At 42.8% G+C, this 18,394-nt stretch overlaps 1 protein-coding gene across 5 annotated transcripts in view; it reads left to right on the top strand.

Moving 5' to 3' along the window:
• The window catches only part of RASA3 (RAS p21 protein activator 3), a 184,131-nt gene that overhangs the window by 116,001 nt on the left and 49,736 nt on the right, over positions 1-18,394 (top strand). For all 5 annotated transcript variants that reach the window (XM_054191445.1, XM_054191454.1, XM_054191421.1 and 2 more), the window contains one exon: positions 13,395-13,471. In XM_054191445.1, coding sequence (XP_054047420.1) covers positions 13,395-13,471 — 77 coding nt within the window. The remainder of the gene's footprint in view (positions 1-13,394; positions 13,472-18,394) is intronic.

The raw sequence follows: 18,394 nt of genomic DNA, 5'->3' as shown, positions 1-18,394 counted from the left end.
AAAATAACATTTAGCATGTTTTATTATATCAGGAACACTTATTGTACAGAGTGCAGAATGAAACTTGACAGCAGCTGTTAAATGCATAATTCATGGCTTAACTTTCCAGACTGGAAAACTTGTTCTGAAATTGTGAAGATGTAACCAGGTGGGTTTGTGCAGGTTTAGTTGAAGGAATTTCAAGTTCCCATGGAAGGCCCCATCTTCTGATGGAGCCTGCCTACTCCTCAGCGCAACAATACCATGCCCAGAGATGAATACCCAGTGTCTGACAGTATGAGTGCCCAAACATTTCAGTGGGAAGTAAACCAGGAATTAAGCCATTACTGAAAATGGTTTAACTTTTGCATTGAAATAGACTATGAACAATCAGGCAGCCTCAGCTGGAGGGGAGGGACTAGCAACAGAAGACACAACTTCCTAAGCTGTTTGAAGTCAGTTAAAGCATCGTGTGGCACACTTTCTATGGGAGCATCTCTTTTCTACTAGTTATTTGTCTTTCAGGACCTGCTTTTTGCATTCAGGACATGCAGGTCATGCTTTTTGATCATGGGCTGATCTACAGGAAACCAGGCATGCTGGCAACAGGTGGGGGAAGCCTAACCCGAAGGGGAAGAAAGATCCTGGGACAAGAATTAGCAGGGCTCATTCATAGGGCTTTAAACTAGGTTTGAAGGGGGATGGGGATGAAACCAGGATTACAAAAGTGGTGCCTGGGAGCAGCATACCAGTGCTTCTGGGTAAAAGCGTTAGCAAGGTCTTGCAATCTGTCTCAGTGATGGTGGGGGATGGTGATTTGTGTGGTAGCAAAGGCATGAGGGGTAGTGATAATTTGGGAACTACAGAAGTGTCCAAGCATGATCAGGGCTTGTCACCCCAAGGAAGTAGCAGAACAGTTAGCCCAGCTGAAGTGCATCTACACTAATGCATGCAGCATGGGGAATAAACAGGAGGAGCTGGAGGCCATTGTTCAGCAAGGAAACTATGATATAGTTGCCATCACAGAAACGTGGTGGGAAGACACACACAGGTGGAGTGCTATAATCGATGGCTACCAACTTTTCAGAAGGGATAGGCAAGGAAGGAGAGGTGGCGGGGTGGCCCTCTATGTTAGGGGCAGTTTTGAATGTTTAGAACTCAACAGTGTGAATGACAGTGTTGAGTGTGTATGGATAAGAATTAAGGGGAAGGCCAACAAGGCAGACATCGTGATGGGAGTTTGTTATAGACCCCCCCAATCAGGATGTAGAATCTGATGAAGTATTCTATAAGCAGCTGGCAGAGGTCTCACGATCATTTGCCCTTGTTCTTGTGGGGGACTTCAGCTTCCCAGATGTCTGCTGGAAATACAACACAGCAGAGAGGGAACAGTCCCGGAGGTTCCTCGAGTGTGTGGAAGACAACTTCCTAACACAGCTGGTGAAGGAACCAACTAGGGGAGGTGCCCTAGTTGGTCCACTACTGTTTGTTAATAGAGAAGGTCTTGTGTGGGATGTAAAGGTTGGAGGTCGTCTTGGGCACAGTGACCATGAAATGGTAGAATTTTCAATTCTTGGTGAAGCAAGGCGGGGAGCCAGCAGAACTGCCACCTTGGATTTCCGAAGGGCAGACTTCAGCCTGTTTAGGAGCATGGTCGAGAGTGTCCCTTGGGAGGCAGTTTTGAAGAGCAAAGGTGCCCAGGAAGGCTGGTCATACTTCAAGCAGGTGCTCTTAGATGCACAGGAGAAGGCCATCCCCATGTCTCAAAAAACGAGCCGACGGGGAAGAAGGCCAGCCTGGCTAAATAAAGAGCTTTGGCTGGATCTCAGGAAAAAAAAGAAAGCTTACATTCTCTGGAAAAGGGAGTTGGTAACTTATGAGGATAATCAAGATATAACAAAGCTATGTAGGGGGAAAATCAGAAGGGCCAAAGCTCAATCAGAACTCAGCTTGGCCACTGCAGTTAAAGACAATAAGAAGAGATTCTTTCAGTATATCAATAGAAAAAGGAAGACTAGGGAAAATGTAGGCCCACTGATGAATGAGACAGGTGCCCTAGTGGTGGAAGACACAGAGAAGGCAGAGTTACCAAATGCCTTCTTTTCTCTGGTCTTCACTGCTAAAGCTGTCTCTCACGAATTCCATACCCTGGAGGCAAGGGGGAAGGTCTGGAGAGAGGAAGATTCTCCCTCAGTTGAGGAGGACTGGGTCAGAGACCACTTGGCCAAGCTGGACATTCATAAATCCATGGGCCCTGATGGGATGCACCTGTGAGTGCTGAGAGAGCTGGCAGATGTTATTGCTAGACCACTCTCCATCGTCTTTGAAAGGTCATGGGGAACAGGAGAGGTGCCTGAGGACTGGAGGAAGGCTGACATCACTCCAATCTTCAAAAAAGGCAAGAAGGAGGACCCAGGGAACTACAGACCGGTTAGTCTCACCTCTGTTCCTGGGAAGGTAATAGAGCGACTCATTCTGGATGTTATCTCCAAACACATAGAGGAACAGGAAGTTATTGGAAGTGGTCAACATGGATTTACCAAGGGTAAATCATGCTTGACCAATCTGATAGCTTTCTATGATGTTATAACTGGTTGGCTGGATGAGGGGAGAGCCGTGGATGTCATCTACCTTGACTTTAGCAAGGCTTTTGACACTGTCTCCCATAACATCCTCATTAGGAAGCTGAGGAAGTATGGGCTAGATGAGGTGACAGTGAGGTGGATTGAGAGTTCGCTGTGTGACAGAACTCAGAGGGTTGTGATCAGCGGCACAGAGTCTAGTTGGAGGCCTGTAACCAGTGGTGTCCCTCAGGGGTCAGTACTTGGACAAATTTTGTTCGGTATATTCATTAATGACTTGGATGATGGGACAGAGTGTGTCCTCAGCAAGTTCGCTGATGATACCAAACTGGGAGGGGTGGCTGACACTCCAGAGGGCCGTGCTGCCATCCAGCGTGACCTGGACAGGCTGGAGAGCTGGGCAGAGAAGAACCTAATGAGGTTCAACAAAAGCAAGTGCAAGGTCCTCCACCTGGGGAGGAAGAATGCTAAGCACCAGTATAGGTTAGGGGTGGACCTGTTGGGAAGTAGTTCTGAGGAGAAGGACCTGGGGGTCCTGGTAGACAGTAAATTATCCATGAGCCAACAATGTGCCCTTGTTGCCAAAAAGGCCAGTGGAATCCTGGGCTGCATAGGGAAGACTGTGGCCAGTAGGTCGAGGGAGGTCATTCTCCCCCTCTACTCTGCACTGGTGAGGCCACAACTGGAATACTACATCCAGTTTTGGGCTCCCCAGTTCAAGAGGGACAGGGAACTGCTGGAGCAGGTCCAGCGAAGGGCAACTAAGATGACTGAGGGACTGGAGCATCTCCCTTGTGAGGAAAGGCTGAGAGAGCTGGGACTCTTTAGCCTGGAGAAGAGAAGGATGAGGGGAGACCTTATTATGGCATATAAGTATCTAAAGGGTGGGTTGAAGGAGGATGGTGCCAGACTCTTTTCAATGGTTCCCAGTGACAGGATGGGCACAAGTTGGAACATAGGAAGTTCCGTTCAAATACACGGACAAACTTCTTTACAGTGAGGGTGACAGAGCACTGGAACAGGCTGCCCAGGGAGGTTGTGGAGTCCCCTTCTCTGGAGACTTTCAAGACTCTCCTGGATGCAATCCTGAGGGATGTGCTCTAGGCAATCCTGCTTTAGGAGGGGAGTTGCGCTAGATGATCTCTAGAGGTCCCTTCCAACTCTGAAGTTTCTGTGATTCTGTGATTCTTTTTGACGACTGGAATCAAAAATTGCCATGCTATTGTGTATATATCTCTCGTGATCCATGAACATCTTTCCTTCGCATGCAGAAGTTTACCCAACAGTAACTGATTTAGATACTTGCCTGGGGCTGTAGATGGCATGCTCTCAGTAGTCCATGTGTTTGTTCTCAGTGGAATTTAAGCCCAAGTGCACATGCGATCTTTATTTTTTGTAGTTTTGAGTAGTTTTCCCTTTAATTTTTTTCGCAGTAACTTCAGCCCTGCATAGTTCAAGTCTGCTTTGTGAAGTTTGAGCTTTGCAACCCAAATACCCTTTGTGTGCATGTTATCAGTGAAGTGGTTAAAGATCCAGAGACATTCTGATTAATATCAAAATATACCAGCATGCTCCAAACCATGTAGTCTGTATATGCCAAAGCAGGAGAGAAATGCAAGGAGAGTTAGATCATTCTGACATGTTTTCCTGTACAGGCTCTTGCTTTAAAAGTTCCCCTTTTCAAGTGTGGCTTGAGTTACTTCCTCCACAGCACTGGCAAATGTGAAATGGTCATGTTCTCTTACAGCTGAATTCTTATTATTAAATGACAGAGTGCTTTTCCAAAGCCAGTCATGCTCGAGGTCTTATGTAAAACTTGTTGGGGGTGAAAAGATCTGACATAAAAACTTGAAAATTGCTCATTTCCCTTTCCTCCTCATAAGAACTTTGTATCTGAAACATATCTATTTGGCTATCAGCTTTAAGAAAAAAAAAAAAGCCTGTAAAGGGCAGATAACCAACACTGAGGAAGCAAATTGTCTCACATTTTAACCTTCTGTACTCAAAGCTTTGTGCAAAAGATTTACTGATGTTAAGAAGTACTTTTCTTCAGACACCAAAAGCCCTTCCTCCTCCTTCTAGCACGTTAGCATTTTGCCTACAGAGGCCTTTTGACTATTGTTCATTAAACATGCCTGTTCTTGAGTATGGACTGATATGAGTGTGTACAAGTGGTGGAATATACGTTATTAGTGGAAAACTTTACTTACAGGTATGTTTGGCAAGTATGCCTAAAATGCTTTTGTTGTACTGTAAATTACTACTGGCTCTGAAATGATGCCTGTATGTTAGCTGGAAGAATATATCCAGGGCACTTTGTGCTGCTCAAAAAAACTCTCCTCCTCTGTCAGCACCTTCCCATTGAATGCAGAATCCGTATCCCAAGCGTCAGGCTTCATGAATGAAATCCTGGCCTTGCCAGGGTGGGAGTTTTGCCATGACTTCAGCAATGCCAAGGTTTTACCACAAGCTTTTGAATTAGCTCTTCCCCGTTCTGTCCTGGGTGACAGTTGAGAGAAGATTATCCCAGATCTGCAGAGGAAGCTGTAAATGTGTTACTCTGTTATTTCTTTCATAATATTGTGGAAGTTGCCACTGTCTCTCCAATATCTGCCTGCTTCCTGTTGTCTAAATCAATGCTTTTTATATATGTAGAGCAAATTGTGTTGAACTGGAACGGCTCTGTTGCTAATTGTTACTTATCTTAAAAACCATATTCTTACAAAAAAATAGGTTAAGCAAATTGTCTTGAGAAGCAGCTCAGTGACTGTTTTGCTGAGCTGTTTTGCTCCAGTGACTGGCAGAATTATCTACTCTATTAAACAGTTAAGAGCGTTACATGCCCACCGTCCAACACTGACAGTAACTGTCTTTGTGTAGGCATTTAAATGGTTCTAACGTAAAGATGAGTCACTGATGCATTGTGTATAACCTACTGTAAGCATGGGTATATGCAAATTGTAAAAAGAAGAAGCTGCTTCCAGGCTTGGTATCGGCTTCCCACCGCACACAGGAAATACATGGGTGTTACCCTCTATTTTATGAACAGTGGCTTTTAGGTTTCTCTCTTTGAGGTGTTTTGAAAAGAGTTGAAATCTTTGTTTTGATAGGGTGGGGAGATTCTCAAGGCTACATGCCTACAACAAAATTATTTCAGAGAACTGAATCGTGTCAACAATGGTAAATAATGTTTGATAAAGAAAAGACCAGTTATTGACCAGATCCTGCTTTGCGGCAAGACTTCCTCCATATGTGAATGTAAGAGAGTTGTCCTCAGACTTATCAGCACAAAGGGGTAAGACGGTCTCTCCGGTTTTGGTCTGTTACTTTTAAAAAGCTAGTTGGTGATATGGCATGTTGTACTGCTGAATAATAAATTTACATTTTTTCAAAATAACATACCTGGATTCTGCATCTGCAGAGCACAGTTTGTCTGGGGAAATGAAAGCCAGGTGTCTTTCATTTACAGTATCTACATATTGTATTGCATCAAAGTATTTGAGGGGAAAACATGACTAATTATAAGGATTTTGACCATATGGAGGTATTCTTCCTTTAGAGAAGCAGGAAGGTTAATATTGTGCCATTTGAAGATGTTTGCCAGTTACTGAGCAATTCTGACATGCTTGCACATATGGAGACCAAGCAGACATCAGTTCTGATTTGCCCAGTGTTTATGAATCCATGCGGTGTTCGTTAGGGCTGTTGCACTTTCCTCAGCGATAGGCTGGATTTTGTTCCAGATTCTTGTGTACCACACTGTGGTCCAGCAGACAGGCTGTGATCTGGAGCGTGATCCTTAGACCTTTCCCAGCCGCCTGCTGCCCTCTGCTAAAGGAAGGAGCAACTGTTACAGCAGCAAATGTAGACAGCAGACTCTTCCTCCTGCTCTCGAACCTGCCATTATGCTGTGACCTTATGTGGGGCTGCTGATAATACTGCAGGGCTGGATTTACTTAAAGCAGTAGCTGCACCCTTCGTCTTTCCTCTCTCGCTCATAGACAGCATTTAGTGAGCCCTTAAGAGTTTGGATCAGTTTTATTGTTTGCTTTTAAGCTTTACCAGTGCCAGAAAGTGACATCGCTGAAAGTTGCCTAAGAGGGTTTGAAATTAGACCAGATCTGTCTAATAACATTTGCTATGTCCCAAAATAAAGTTTGGAAAAACACAGAAAACAACAGAACAGGTTATCGCATAGTTTGGAGTGGTCTGTGCGCCGTGCTGAGTTCTTCCAACACTCCTTTCTCCAGACAACTTGCAGCAATGGAAAGTAAACCAACACACCAGAGGTATCACAATTGTAAACTTGAGATTCCAAAATAATGAGGAGCTGGCACTAGTCATATCACGGGTTAAGCCTATTCCTCCCTTACAGCCTGTCCCTGTTACATCTCTTCCCTCCTCCATCTCCAAGAGCTGGGGTGAGACAGCCTGCAGTCACTCTGTACCAGCAGGAAGAAGAGTAAAGAGCCAAAGTTGGGTCCCAGTCCCTCTTTCCACACTCCTGAGCAATGGGTCAGGGTTGAGCTGAGCTACGGAGCTGATGAGATTGGGGAACTGTGCTAGGATAAGGGTCCCCATGTGGGATAAACGTTTGGAAAACTTCCACGCAGATGCACTCCCACCTTGGAGGGGAAATTCCCCAGAAAAATTGGGTAGGCTAGTGAGAATGGTGGGTGATCACAAACCTCCTGTTCAGCAGGTGTTTAATAGTAGACAAATACCCTTTTTTGGAGTTTTTGTGATACCAGCCACTGTTGTTTTGTAGAAGAGAGAATTATAGTGCTGTGTGAGCCCTGTATATGAAGATAATTGACTTGATATTTAATATTCAAGCAAGCAGATTGTATATTTTATATATTTTTGTTTAAAATTGACAGTCAAGATTTGTTCTTTTCCTTTGATCTTTTTAAAAAGTGGAAGATTTCTAAAAACTGTTTTACAGTAACAAAAAGGATGGAGATCTAGTTGATACTTCCTTAAAGATATGGTTTAAGAGATCTGAGTAGATTTGGCTCCTGTCTTTTGAACTTAGGCACACACACTGTAATTTTTTTGTGCATTTACTAGAGCCTTAGATAGAGCACAGAAGTTTCTAGTGTTTGTCAGTGTTTTTTCATAACTCTTTCCCTGAAAAACCAGATTGCATCTGTTTTGAGTTAGATCAGATGTTGCATCTGAATTGACAGTCAGTCGCTGGATCACATGGTGTGTGTCAGATTCCAGGCCAAAATGTGTGTACATAACTGCACTCCGAAATGGCTCCCAGTGGTGTCCCAGTGACTTTGCAAACACTGCCTCTAAATAAGGCCCACTGCTTTTTCAAGATGCTAAAAGTGCTTCATGCCAGGATGGCAGAACTTTGTCATAAGAATAACTTTAGGATAATCTGCAGTCATGTGTTTTCTTTTCTCCTTCAACATACTGTGTTTAAACAGCAAATTTGCAACTCCTGGTAACATGATACAGGTAGGTACCATTTGTATACTTTTACTTGCTTTACAACTGTCTTCTGGTGTCTCAGTCCACAGTAACTCTCAGCTGCATTCCAAGGAGAAATGGGGTGGCTGGAGGCAGGCTTTTCCAGTATCTATAAAAACAGGACTTTGATTCTGATTTTTCTTTTCTTTGCAAACTTATCATCAGTTTCATTTTGCTTTTCAGATAACTGTGCATGTAGTTCTTGCTGATGCCTGTTAGCATTATGAGAATGTTAACGAGACTGGAATGTCACTCTATTATTTTTTTAATAAAGGGTATATTTAACATGCATAGTATAATATTTTTTTTGCCTTGGTAAGGCCCTTTAGAAGTTTTCTTTGTTACTGGTTTCCTTTTGAACGCGTCTGCTTCCCTACGAGAAATTTACTGGTGACTTCTTTAATCAAGAACTGAAAAATGGAAGCCAGCTGGTCCCATTATGCAGTTAGATGTGATTAGGAAGGATGTACAACCTGTGAACCCACCCATCCATGTCAGCCGGAGTTTGTGAAAAAGGAAGCGTTCAGCAGTTGAGTTGGCACTCCTTCAGCTTGTTCCTTGAAAAGTCCTGCCCTTCCAAATGTGAAGGGTATGCTAATGAGCATAGCAGCTTCTAGGAACATCCTGAAATATTTTTTTTTATGGAAACGTTTTTAGTAATTAATGCATTCTACTTCGAAATTGTCAAACCTCCAGCTTCTTCTCTGATTTTTTTTTTTTTTTTTTCTCTATGCTAAGGGGGGAAAAAAGCTTTACGGCTAGGACACAGGACTCAATCCCTGGCTCTGCAACAGGGATTCTGTCTGAGCAGGACCAAGTCATGGTGTTTCAGCAATAAAACGGACAACATACTTCTTATCCTGCTGCATTATCTGATCTTTCCTGCTTATAAATGCTGTCAATAACTGTGCGCACCTAGTATAGTTGGAAGCTCTTGTTATTATCACAGTTGTTCTTTTGATAATAAAAATAAGAATTTCTTTATTATAAAATGTCAGTAAATAAAGATATGGCAATTCCATGTTTCTGTGGCACATTTAATCCACTGTAGGTGATCAGTTGACCTTCTGTTGGTTAGATTAACTGTTGATTTTTATGATAGTGATTCATTGCATAGTTTTCTGTCTTCCCTTTGAAAAATGTGTAATCTGGTGTTTTGTAAACCAACTAATGGTATTGCTCAGGAGTAAATTTATTCAGATGTATCCTTATGTTTTGCCTAATGGTATAATTGATTTGGGAAAAAGCATTCTGTTTATGTAGGAGTTATATTTTCTGTGAATTAAGCCTGCAACTATGTTACTGTAGCCTTATTTTAATATATTTATGTATTTGAGTTTTTAACTGGAAGTAAGGAGGTGTTCTGGGAATAGTCATAGGGCTGCCAGTCCCAGTGATCGCATGACCTCCGTTTTGTTGTCTGAAGCTTTGAGTCACTTTTTGAGCAGCTGACCATTTTCAAAGTCTTCACAAGAGAAAAATGAGCGCTACAAGGAAAAAATGGCTCTGAGCCCAAAGGAGGCGGCACTATATTTTTGTACTTAATGTAGATGGGAAAATGTGCAAAGTACTGCTGACTTAAAAAGATTGTTGCAGCTTGATTTCTAAAACAGGGAGCTTCCATCATAGTCTGTGTGAGAGAGAACAATTTGGGCGTGTAAGTAGGTTTGCATTCAGGCTTACCTAAGTGAACTGAAGCATTCTTTCTTTCCTGAGAGAGGTCAGTCTTGGCTTTAAGATTAGCAGAAATATTTCGATAAAAACACTATTTTTCTACAAAGGGATATTTTTCTACGTGTACTTTTCTACAAAGGGATATTTTCTCTAAGGTTCCTAAATCTCTGTTCCTATCTCTTAATTTCTTCAAAACTTGTATTAGAGTTGATTTCTCTAGTAAAAGTAATATGCAGGATATCAGCGAAGATGGCAGCAATGTTTTTACAGCTTCATAATGTAAATTTCTTCTCCAGAGGCTGGTGATTTAGCTCCTGTGATAAAAATGTGACCAGTGGAAGAGAGAACAGTGAAGAGTAGGGGAAAAAGTAGGTAAAACTAAAGCCAAAAAACCATCCTGCTTAACCAGAGTTCTGAGCTGGTTGTGTGCTTCACCCTTGCTATGCACGGGTACGGTGGGCACTGCAGTGGTACTGAGTCTTAAAGAGGTGGTCTAGAAGTGGCTTTACATGTTTGTGCAGAGAAATCTTTCACTTATTCATGGGGACAAGCATCAGTGTAAAACAAAACGACAGATGTTGACATTTGCGTACACTGACAGGATGAAGGAGGATTAGTGTCTTGCTGAAACAAACATGAAGAATAAGGAGTCAGACAGCCAAATGCGACCGGTTTGGTTTTACATTGTTTGTTTTTATTATTTTGTTTAAAATCATGCAAAGGACACCTGTCAGGAGCCATGATTTTAAACTCCCACACAGGTTTGTGTCCTTTCCTTTTCAAAATGCCAGTGAACTGCTGTGATGCCTCTCCAACACGGGCTTCTATACAGCTTGGAGAGGTCTTTTCTTGTTTTCTGGATGTACACCAGTATCATCTGCCACATGTACTTGAAAGGCCTGTGTTCCAGCCCTCAGAGAGAAAAACTGCTACTGAGTCAGAATACTGAAGGTATAAGTAGGTGACAGAGCTGTGAGGAGTGAAAGCGTGCATTCATGATAGTGCAGAAAGAATGGTACAGAGAAAAGGGGTATACAAGGAACGGGAGAGAATGACAGTCACAGTAAGAAGCAGAATCCCTCATAGGCTTCTTCAGGACAAATATTCAGGCACTGACTTCAGAGTTTCTTTATACTACTGAGCTAAATGTGAAAGGAACAAGGAACGAGCTTGAACTGAACTTCTGTGCGTCCATGCTACTTAATTATTACTGCACTCCCTGTTCTGCTTTGGACTGCTTTCACCAGCTTTCGTCCAGACAAATCTTCTGTAGAGGAAGTAGATCTTAGCAGTGTAGGTGCAACTCGAGGCCAAGGTTTGATCCTCACTCTCCTCTGTTGCACAGAATAGACATCCTCATAGACTAGGAGGTTACTGTAACCAGTCAGAAGAGACAGTGAAGTCTCTGGCAAGAGTTCTGGTCACGTGCAAAAAGAGGAACGGTCAAATCTGGAAGTATGAAAGGGGTGGCAACAGACTTTTTGTATGAGTTGAGGTAGATCCGCGTCACAGATGACACTCACATTAAAGCTCTGACTAACTAACAGGGTGGATTTTAGGGTCCTTTGGTGAAAAGGGTGGAGGGGAGGTGGTTATGAAGGTGAATGACTCAGTTACAGCCATGATGATTTGCAGAAGATGATTGGGCAGTGATGGTGTGTTAGAGTAGAATCATAGAGTTGTTTAGGCTGGAAGGGACCTTCAAGGCATCATCAAGTCCAACTGTAAATGTAACATTGCCAAGTCTACCACTAAACCATGTCCCCACCACATCTTTTAGATACCTCCAGGGATGGTGACTCAACCCCTTTCCTGGGCAGCCTGTTCCAATGCTTGATAACCCTTTCTGTGAAGAAATTTTTCATAATACCCAATCTAAACCTCCCCTGGCACAACTTGAGGTCTCCCCTCAGCCTCCTTTTCTCCAGACTAAACAATCCCAGTTCCTTCAGTTGCTCTTTATAAGACTTGTCTTACCCTTCACTGTCTTTGTTGCTGTTGCTCTTCTTTGGACATGCCGCAGCACCTCAATGTCTTTCTTGTAGTGAGGGGCCCAAAACTGAACATGTTATTTGAAGTGGGGCGTCACCAGTGCTGAGTACAGGGGGACAATCATTTCCCTAGTCCTGCTGGCCACAGTATTTCTAATACATGCCAGGATGCTATTGGCCTTCTTGGCCACCTGGGCACACTGCTGGCTCATATTCAGATGTCTGTTGACCAACACCCCCAGGTCCTTTTCCACCAGGCAGCTTTCCAGCCACTCTTCCCCAAGGATGTAGCATCGCATGGGGTTGTGGTGACCGAAATGCAGGACCCGGCACTTGCCTTGTTGAACCTCGTATCATTGGCCTCAGCCCATTGATCCAGCCTGTCCAGATCCCTCTGCAGAGCCTTTCTACCTTCAAGCAGATTGACACTCCCACCCAACTTGGCGTCATCTGCAAACTTACTGAGAGTGCACTTGCTCCCCTCATCCAGGTCATTGATAAAGATATTAAAGAGAACTGGCCCTAGTACTGAGTCTGGGGAACACCACTCATGACTGGCTGCCAACTGGAGTTACTTCATTCACCACAACTCTTTGGGCCTGGCCATCCAGCCAGTTTTTTACCCAGCAAAGCATGCACCCATCCAAGCCATGAGCAGCTAGTTTCTCCAGGAGAACACTGTGGGAAGTGGTGTCAAAAGCTTTACTAAAATCTAGGTAGACAACATCTACAGCCTTTCCCTCATACACTAAGCAGGTCGCCTTGTCATAAAGGAGATCAGGTTAGTCAAGCAGGACCTGCCTTTCATAAACCTGTGTTGACTGGGCCTGATCACCTGGTTGTCCTGTACTGCCGTGTGATGGCACTCAAGATGATCTGCTCCATAACCTTCCCCAGCACTGAGGTCAGACTGACAGGCCTGTAGTTCCCTGGATCCTCCTTTCAGCCCTTCTTTTAAATGGGAATAAATCAATAACAAAATGCATTTTTCATTTGCTATGTATACATTGGTGCTGAGTTTTTGCCAGTGGGCGTGGATGCTCGTGTTTTTAAATGTAATAGAGTTAATAAGAGAAATGCAGTTTGTATTTGTGATTGCCTTTATTTTCTTAGCATATTTGAGCATAACATTTTGGCCCACACCATAATAAAGTTAATGGGATGGTAAGGAGTTGAAGACTGTAATAGTAGATGCTATTCATGCTAGCAACATGGTTGAACTTTTTTTTTGTTAGTTGCTCAATGTAGTTCTATTGATATTTGTCTCAGTTTATATTATTTCATAGTTTTTATTTTTCTAATATTTAAAACCTGTAGGTATTAATCTATAATACACTGCTGTGATACCTGATCAATGACTGTATTGCAGATCTTAATATTTAAAATGCTAAATATAGGTAAAGCTCCAACACATTTTTGTGTCAGACCACAGACATTACATATGCCTCAACTAGTAAAACACACAGAAATAAAATAATGGTGGGTATTATGTGCTGAAATTTAGTGAAATGGCTACTAATCTAGGTTTTCTGGCAGGTGAAATACCTTAGCTCTACAGCTGTTTCTTAATCTTTAAACTGCTTCTGGAATTACTTGCATTAGCTGACTTGTTTTATTTTAAGTTGGAATGGTGTGTCTGGCTGTGCATAAAACTAGTTTTTCATATGGTGTTTTTGGTGTGTTTCAGGGGAAGGTCCACCTTGAGCTGAGACTGAGCGAAGTCATAACAGACACTGGTGTCGTCTGCCATAAGCTTGCAACACGGTAGGATTTGACATGTAACTGCAGAGTTATTAGAAATACACTGATTACAGATGGCGTGCAATGCTTCATTTAAAAATAGCTGGAGGAATCAAAATGTTGATTGGGCACTGAATGTTCTTAATCAATGACATCCTTATGAATTTATAGGATGTGAGGTTTTTTTTGTTTTCTCTTCTCTTTCTCTCCACATAATCTACGTAATTTTCTTACCAATAGTCTTAAATGTTAACAAAGCACTTATCCAGTTTAGTCATGGCATAAATACTAAAAAGTTATCAAAGGGTAATAGTAATGTCCTTCTGATTTGCATTAAGGACCTTACCAGCTAAGCAAATTTGTAGCACAACTTGTTTAGTGACAGTGTTACAGACCTGACTCGACAAACAGAAGTGTGCCATCAGTTATTAAAGCAGTCTCAGAATCAGCCATCCAATCTCACTCAAATGAGTTGAAAGCTAGAAGCCGGAGGACTCAGATGGGAGTCAAGATTTCGCCTTCCTCTGAGGAAGGGTCTGGAAGGCCATTGCTCTCTGACCACACCAAAGCCTTTCAGGTGGCTACTTCAGGAGCAGTGGCAGAGCTGGTTGGCTTCTGTCAGGAATCTAGCAATTTGTCTATTGTGTCAATAGAAAAAATGCTCTGCAAGGAGAGTTCTCACTAGCCTTATTTTCTGACCAGTATTTGACATCATTTTGTTACTGCCTTTGCTACTGCCTTGTTACTGAGGCTTTGTTAATAAGCTGTTATGATATTCTTTACATCTAGGACCTGCTAACAAATGGAGGTGAGCCACGTGGTTGACCTCCATCCTTCTAGGCACACTGTTGATATGAGGATGTGCCGGAGTATGTGATCTTGCGTGCCTGTGCATATACTCTCTAGCCATCCAGGCCCTGCCAGAGCTCTGAGAGCAGACATGTTTGAAATCTTTCTCTCCACAGGCTGCTGTGATGAGGCAGAGTGAATAACAGGGATAGTCTGGTGCAAGTTGCTGTGTAGGGTCTGAGCTCCAGTGAACTTACTAACCAGGGCACAATGTCACTGGAACGCAGCTGTACCTCTTTTAGAACAAAAGTTGCTATGTGGATATAGCTTTGCACCACCTGGAGGGCCCAGCCTTCTTTTAACTGCTGCCTGGGGACTCTCATTGTGTCATTTTCCCTCATGCAATTTGAATATGACTGAATGATGATGGTCACATGCATTCTGAGAAACCAGAGTTCAAATCTGCATCTACCAAGTCCTAGGCTGGCATCTTTTGTTGAAAAGTTATTTGTATTGCTATAGGTCCTAGGGCTTTGCAGGAAGGGGGGAAATAGAAGGTGGGAAAAGGCAGTTTCTTGTGTTTCTACCCCACCGTATCTGCTGCCTGAAGGGTATATGTGCGTGTGGGACACACAGGACAGTGGGCTTATCCACTGAGCTTGCACTGTGATCAGACCAGGCCTTGAGGATACTGTGCTGAGAGAGGAAAAAGGAGCACAGTAGTCCTGAGTACCGGATTTTGTATTTTTTTTTTTGCCTTGGCCTTTCTGGAAGTGTGTAGTGCACTCCTTAGTGGTGTGATATAGCCACTAAGGCCTCTGTCCATATCCTTCGAACCCTAATTGTGGGTTAAGACCCTGTGACGTCTGGGACTCTGCAGACATAGGTCCACTCTCAGCATGGTCTGTTTTGGATAGTTAGGTGGTACACTGAAGGACCTTCAGAAGTGTTAGCCTCATTTCGTTTTGTTCTGGGAGAGTATACCATACCACAGCCAGCTTTCTTAGAAAGGTCTTGTCTTCAGTTGATTGAGACCTGGTAACATTATAGTACCAATGGATTTTTCAGTGAAATTCCTGAAATGCTAGAAATAGGTGTCTGAAAAGGCACCTCTTAACACGTAACACGCGCAGCTTCTTGCTTCATGAAAAGCAATCAGACAATGACAACGTGAACAATACGGCAGTGTGCAGCATCCTGTTCATTTGACCAGACAGGTTTTAAATCTTTATTCAAGTTTTTGCCTATATGGCCTTGATTTGACGACTGTTTCGTTCACTTTCTACAATGCAGGGAAAATACTTAGATTGACTTGTGAACCATTCTGTAACCGTGATTTGCAAGGTATTGTTCAGTAAATACAATGTATTAGCTGAAATGCATAGAAAAATCCAGAGGTTTTAACCGCTGAATCATAATCTTCAAAGTTTATCTTGATTTAAATCCAGCCCTAATCAGAGCCTAAGCAAGCTTTTTTGTCTGCTGAAGCCATCTTTTCCCATTGTTGTCTTCTATTCCGTAGCTGACCTGGGCACTCTGTTTGGCTCTGGCTAGTTTCCATGGCTGTTTGTTATTTGAGTGGTAAGTGAGAATAGAGTTTAGCAGTTTAGATAAGGGAACTGAGAAATAAAAATATTTCTAGAGCATGTAGTTCCATCGGTGCAGGTTTTCACAGCAATGTGTCTTACGAGTGAGAAAAGGAATGATGAAGAAAAAGAAAGGGAAATGATTACATTGGGGGCAAAAAAAGGCTCTTCAGAATGTAGTCCAGCATTTTCTTCATGCCATACTGTTTGCTTTAGGAAGGCATACAGCAAACTGCAGCTCTTAACATTTTTCCACATGATCTGAAATCTTGTTCAGGTTTGTTCATAGATAGTTTGGTTCTTGTGTGTAGGCATGTAAGAAAAGAGTGTGGTAATTACGCAATGCTCAACTAAATGTCTGTGTGGCTGGAATTTGCCAGTGGGAAGAGTAGCAAGAGTAAGGGAGGCAGAACCTTTGTTATAAGTGGTTCATGAGTGAAAAGCAGAGACTGGCTGTATTAGGGGAGTGCAGCTTCTAACTGAGTTTTGTGAAAATAACTGATTTTCTTATGGACAGTTCATGAATTTTTTGCAGTGATGAAGTAAGACAAAGCTGTAAAGCCATGAGCAAGAACCTAGAATCACTTCATCTTAAAAACAGTCTGTTCTGATGAATCTAACGCTTGTCTTGTGAACTTCCTTGACTTCCTTTAAGTGTTTTTTGTTTGTTTTTTTTTTAAATGGAACTCTTGGTTGCAGAGATAAATACTACCCCACAAATGGCCTCATAGATATAACTGGTTAAACAATTCAGGTCTGTGAGGAGAACAAAAGCTTCTTCCAGTGGGCAGCTATTTAAAAATACCTTAGAGATGCATGCTTTTTTAAGCCCCAGAATAGTGCTTGTTTTCAGACATGTATGCAGGCTGAACGAAGACTAGGCCTAATACGGAAACTTTTTTACCTATCCAGAAAATAAATAAAGATCAGTTTTCTTACAAACTTACCCATAGGTCTTCACCAGTGTGCCCCCTGAGCCTTTGCATTGCCACCACCTCTGCATTCCAGAAAGACTTGAAAGCAGCTGGGGCCTTGCTGGAGCAGCCTGCAGTCCCATGGAGCACACTGTGAACAGTCAGCTGGATGGGTGGATGGGAAAATTCATATGAATGGAAGGGCAAATGAAAACTGTTAAGTGCTGAGCTCTTTAACATGAATTAATAGAATATTTTGAAATGCAAAAGTTGTGTGAGCTTCCTTAGCTTCTTCCTTAACTTCTGCAGCGGAAGCAAAAAACTCAGTTTAAAAACTGTTACCTAATAGCTTCTCCTTATGAAGCATTCAATATTTTCATTTAGCCCTAAACCACTAAGCTGTTGTGCTTCATCAGAGTCCCTAGTCTCTGCCAGCTGCTACAGCACAATCTCCTGGACTGAATCTCTGCAAAAGAGATTATAAGGAGAAGCATTAGGGGATTTAAAAGTTAAATTGACAGTACAGATGCAGACACCACACTTAGACTTCTTGTGTCCCCCGGTGGCTCCTCCTGTCATCCTCTGTAAGAACCACAGCTCTCACTTTTGCATGCTCCTTCTGGGAACACTTAGCTACTTCTGGGCTCCCTTTGTGGAACTGCTGCGAAACCTGATGGTCCTAGTGACTGGCTTGGATGCAGTTGTCAGCTGGGTCTCTATAAGTTTCTCTTGCCCCTGTTACAGGACACAGGATGCAGGCTCTTGAAGTGTCATATGTTCACCACATACAGAGAGAGCAGACCTACAGCCTGCACAGACATTTGCCCAAGTGCTAGTCAGATAAAAGACAACATGTACAGACTTTGTGGCCTGGTACCTTCATGTAACTGTGTTTGTATTTTTCTGCAATGTAGTGAGTCATGTTGAGTGCTAGGAAAAAAGTCTCATTCCGTAGGTTCTGGCTTCTCTCACTGTCTTTCATTCACAAAAGATCTCATGTTGTGTTCCTCATGCTCTTTACAACCACAGCCTTCCTGGCCCTCTGCACAGTCACCTGCTGCTTCTGGTGGATACCAACATCTGGCCTCACCTTCCATCATCTGAAAAGCGAAGGCCATCTCTTGTTTGTGAAGTGGTTTGTCACTTGCCAGAAATCTGTCCATAATTTTATGAACATTTTAAGGTACTAAGACCACGGAAAGAAGTGCTCAAGACTTTCTCATGCGTCTTGCTGCTTATGTCCATACCCTCCCTTTGTGCTGACACACGGCTTCTGGCAGCTGCTTCAGTAATGGCATCTTTTTATTTCCCCGCCCCCTTCATGTTTTTTGAGCTGAATCAGGCCTTAATCCTGTGCATCCTAGAAACTGCACTATTCTTTTCCTGTAATGCAGAGGAAGGAAAATGAGCAGCAGGGACCAGGGAAGGATGCTCTTTCTGCAGCCGTGCCAGGTTGAAGTGTTTGAACTCACTCATGAACAGAGTGTGTGGACCAAGTATATTCCATTAATATGTCTGAAAAATGATGGCACGTGCTTCTCCCTAGATTTTTTCTGAGACACCACTTTCCATATACAGTTACCCTTCCTACTTCACAACAGAAGTACTCAGAAGGGGGCCCTATACTTTTTGTAAACCTTTCCCCACCATTGTTAGAG

Source organism: Rissa tridactyla, chromosome 1, assembly GCF_028500815.1.
Source record: "Rissa tridactyla isolate bRisTri1 chromosome 1, bRisTri1.patW.cur.20221130, whole genome shotgun sequence".
In the NCBI taxonomy this organism is placed as follows: domain Eukaryota; kingdom Metazoa; phylum Chordata; class Aves; order Charadriiformes; family Laridae; genus Rissa; species Rissa tridactyla.
This window is presented reverse-complemented; position numbering and strand designations above follow the sequence as displayed.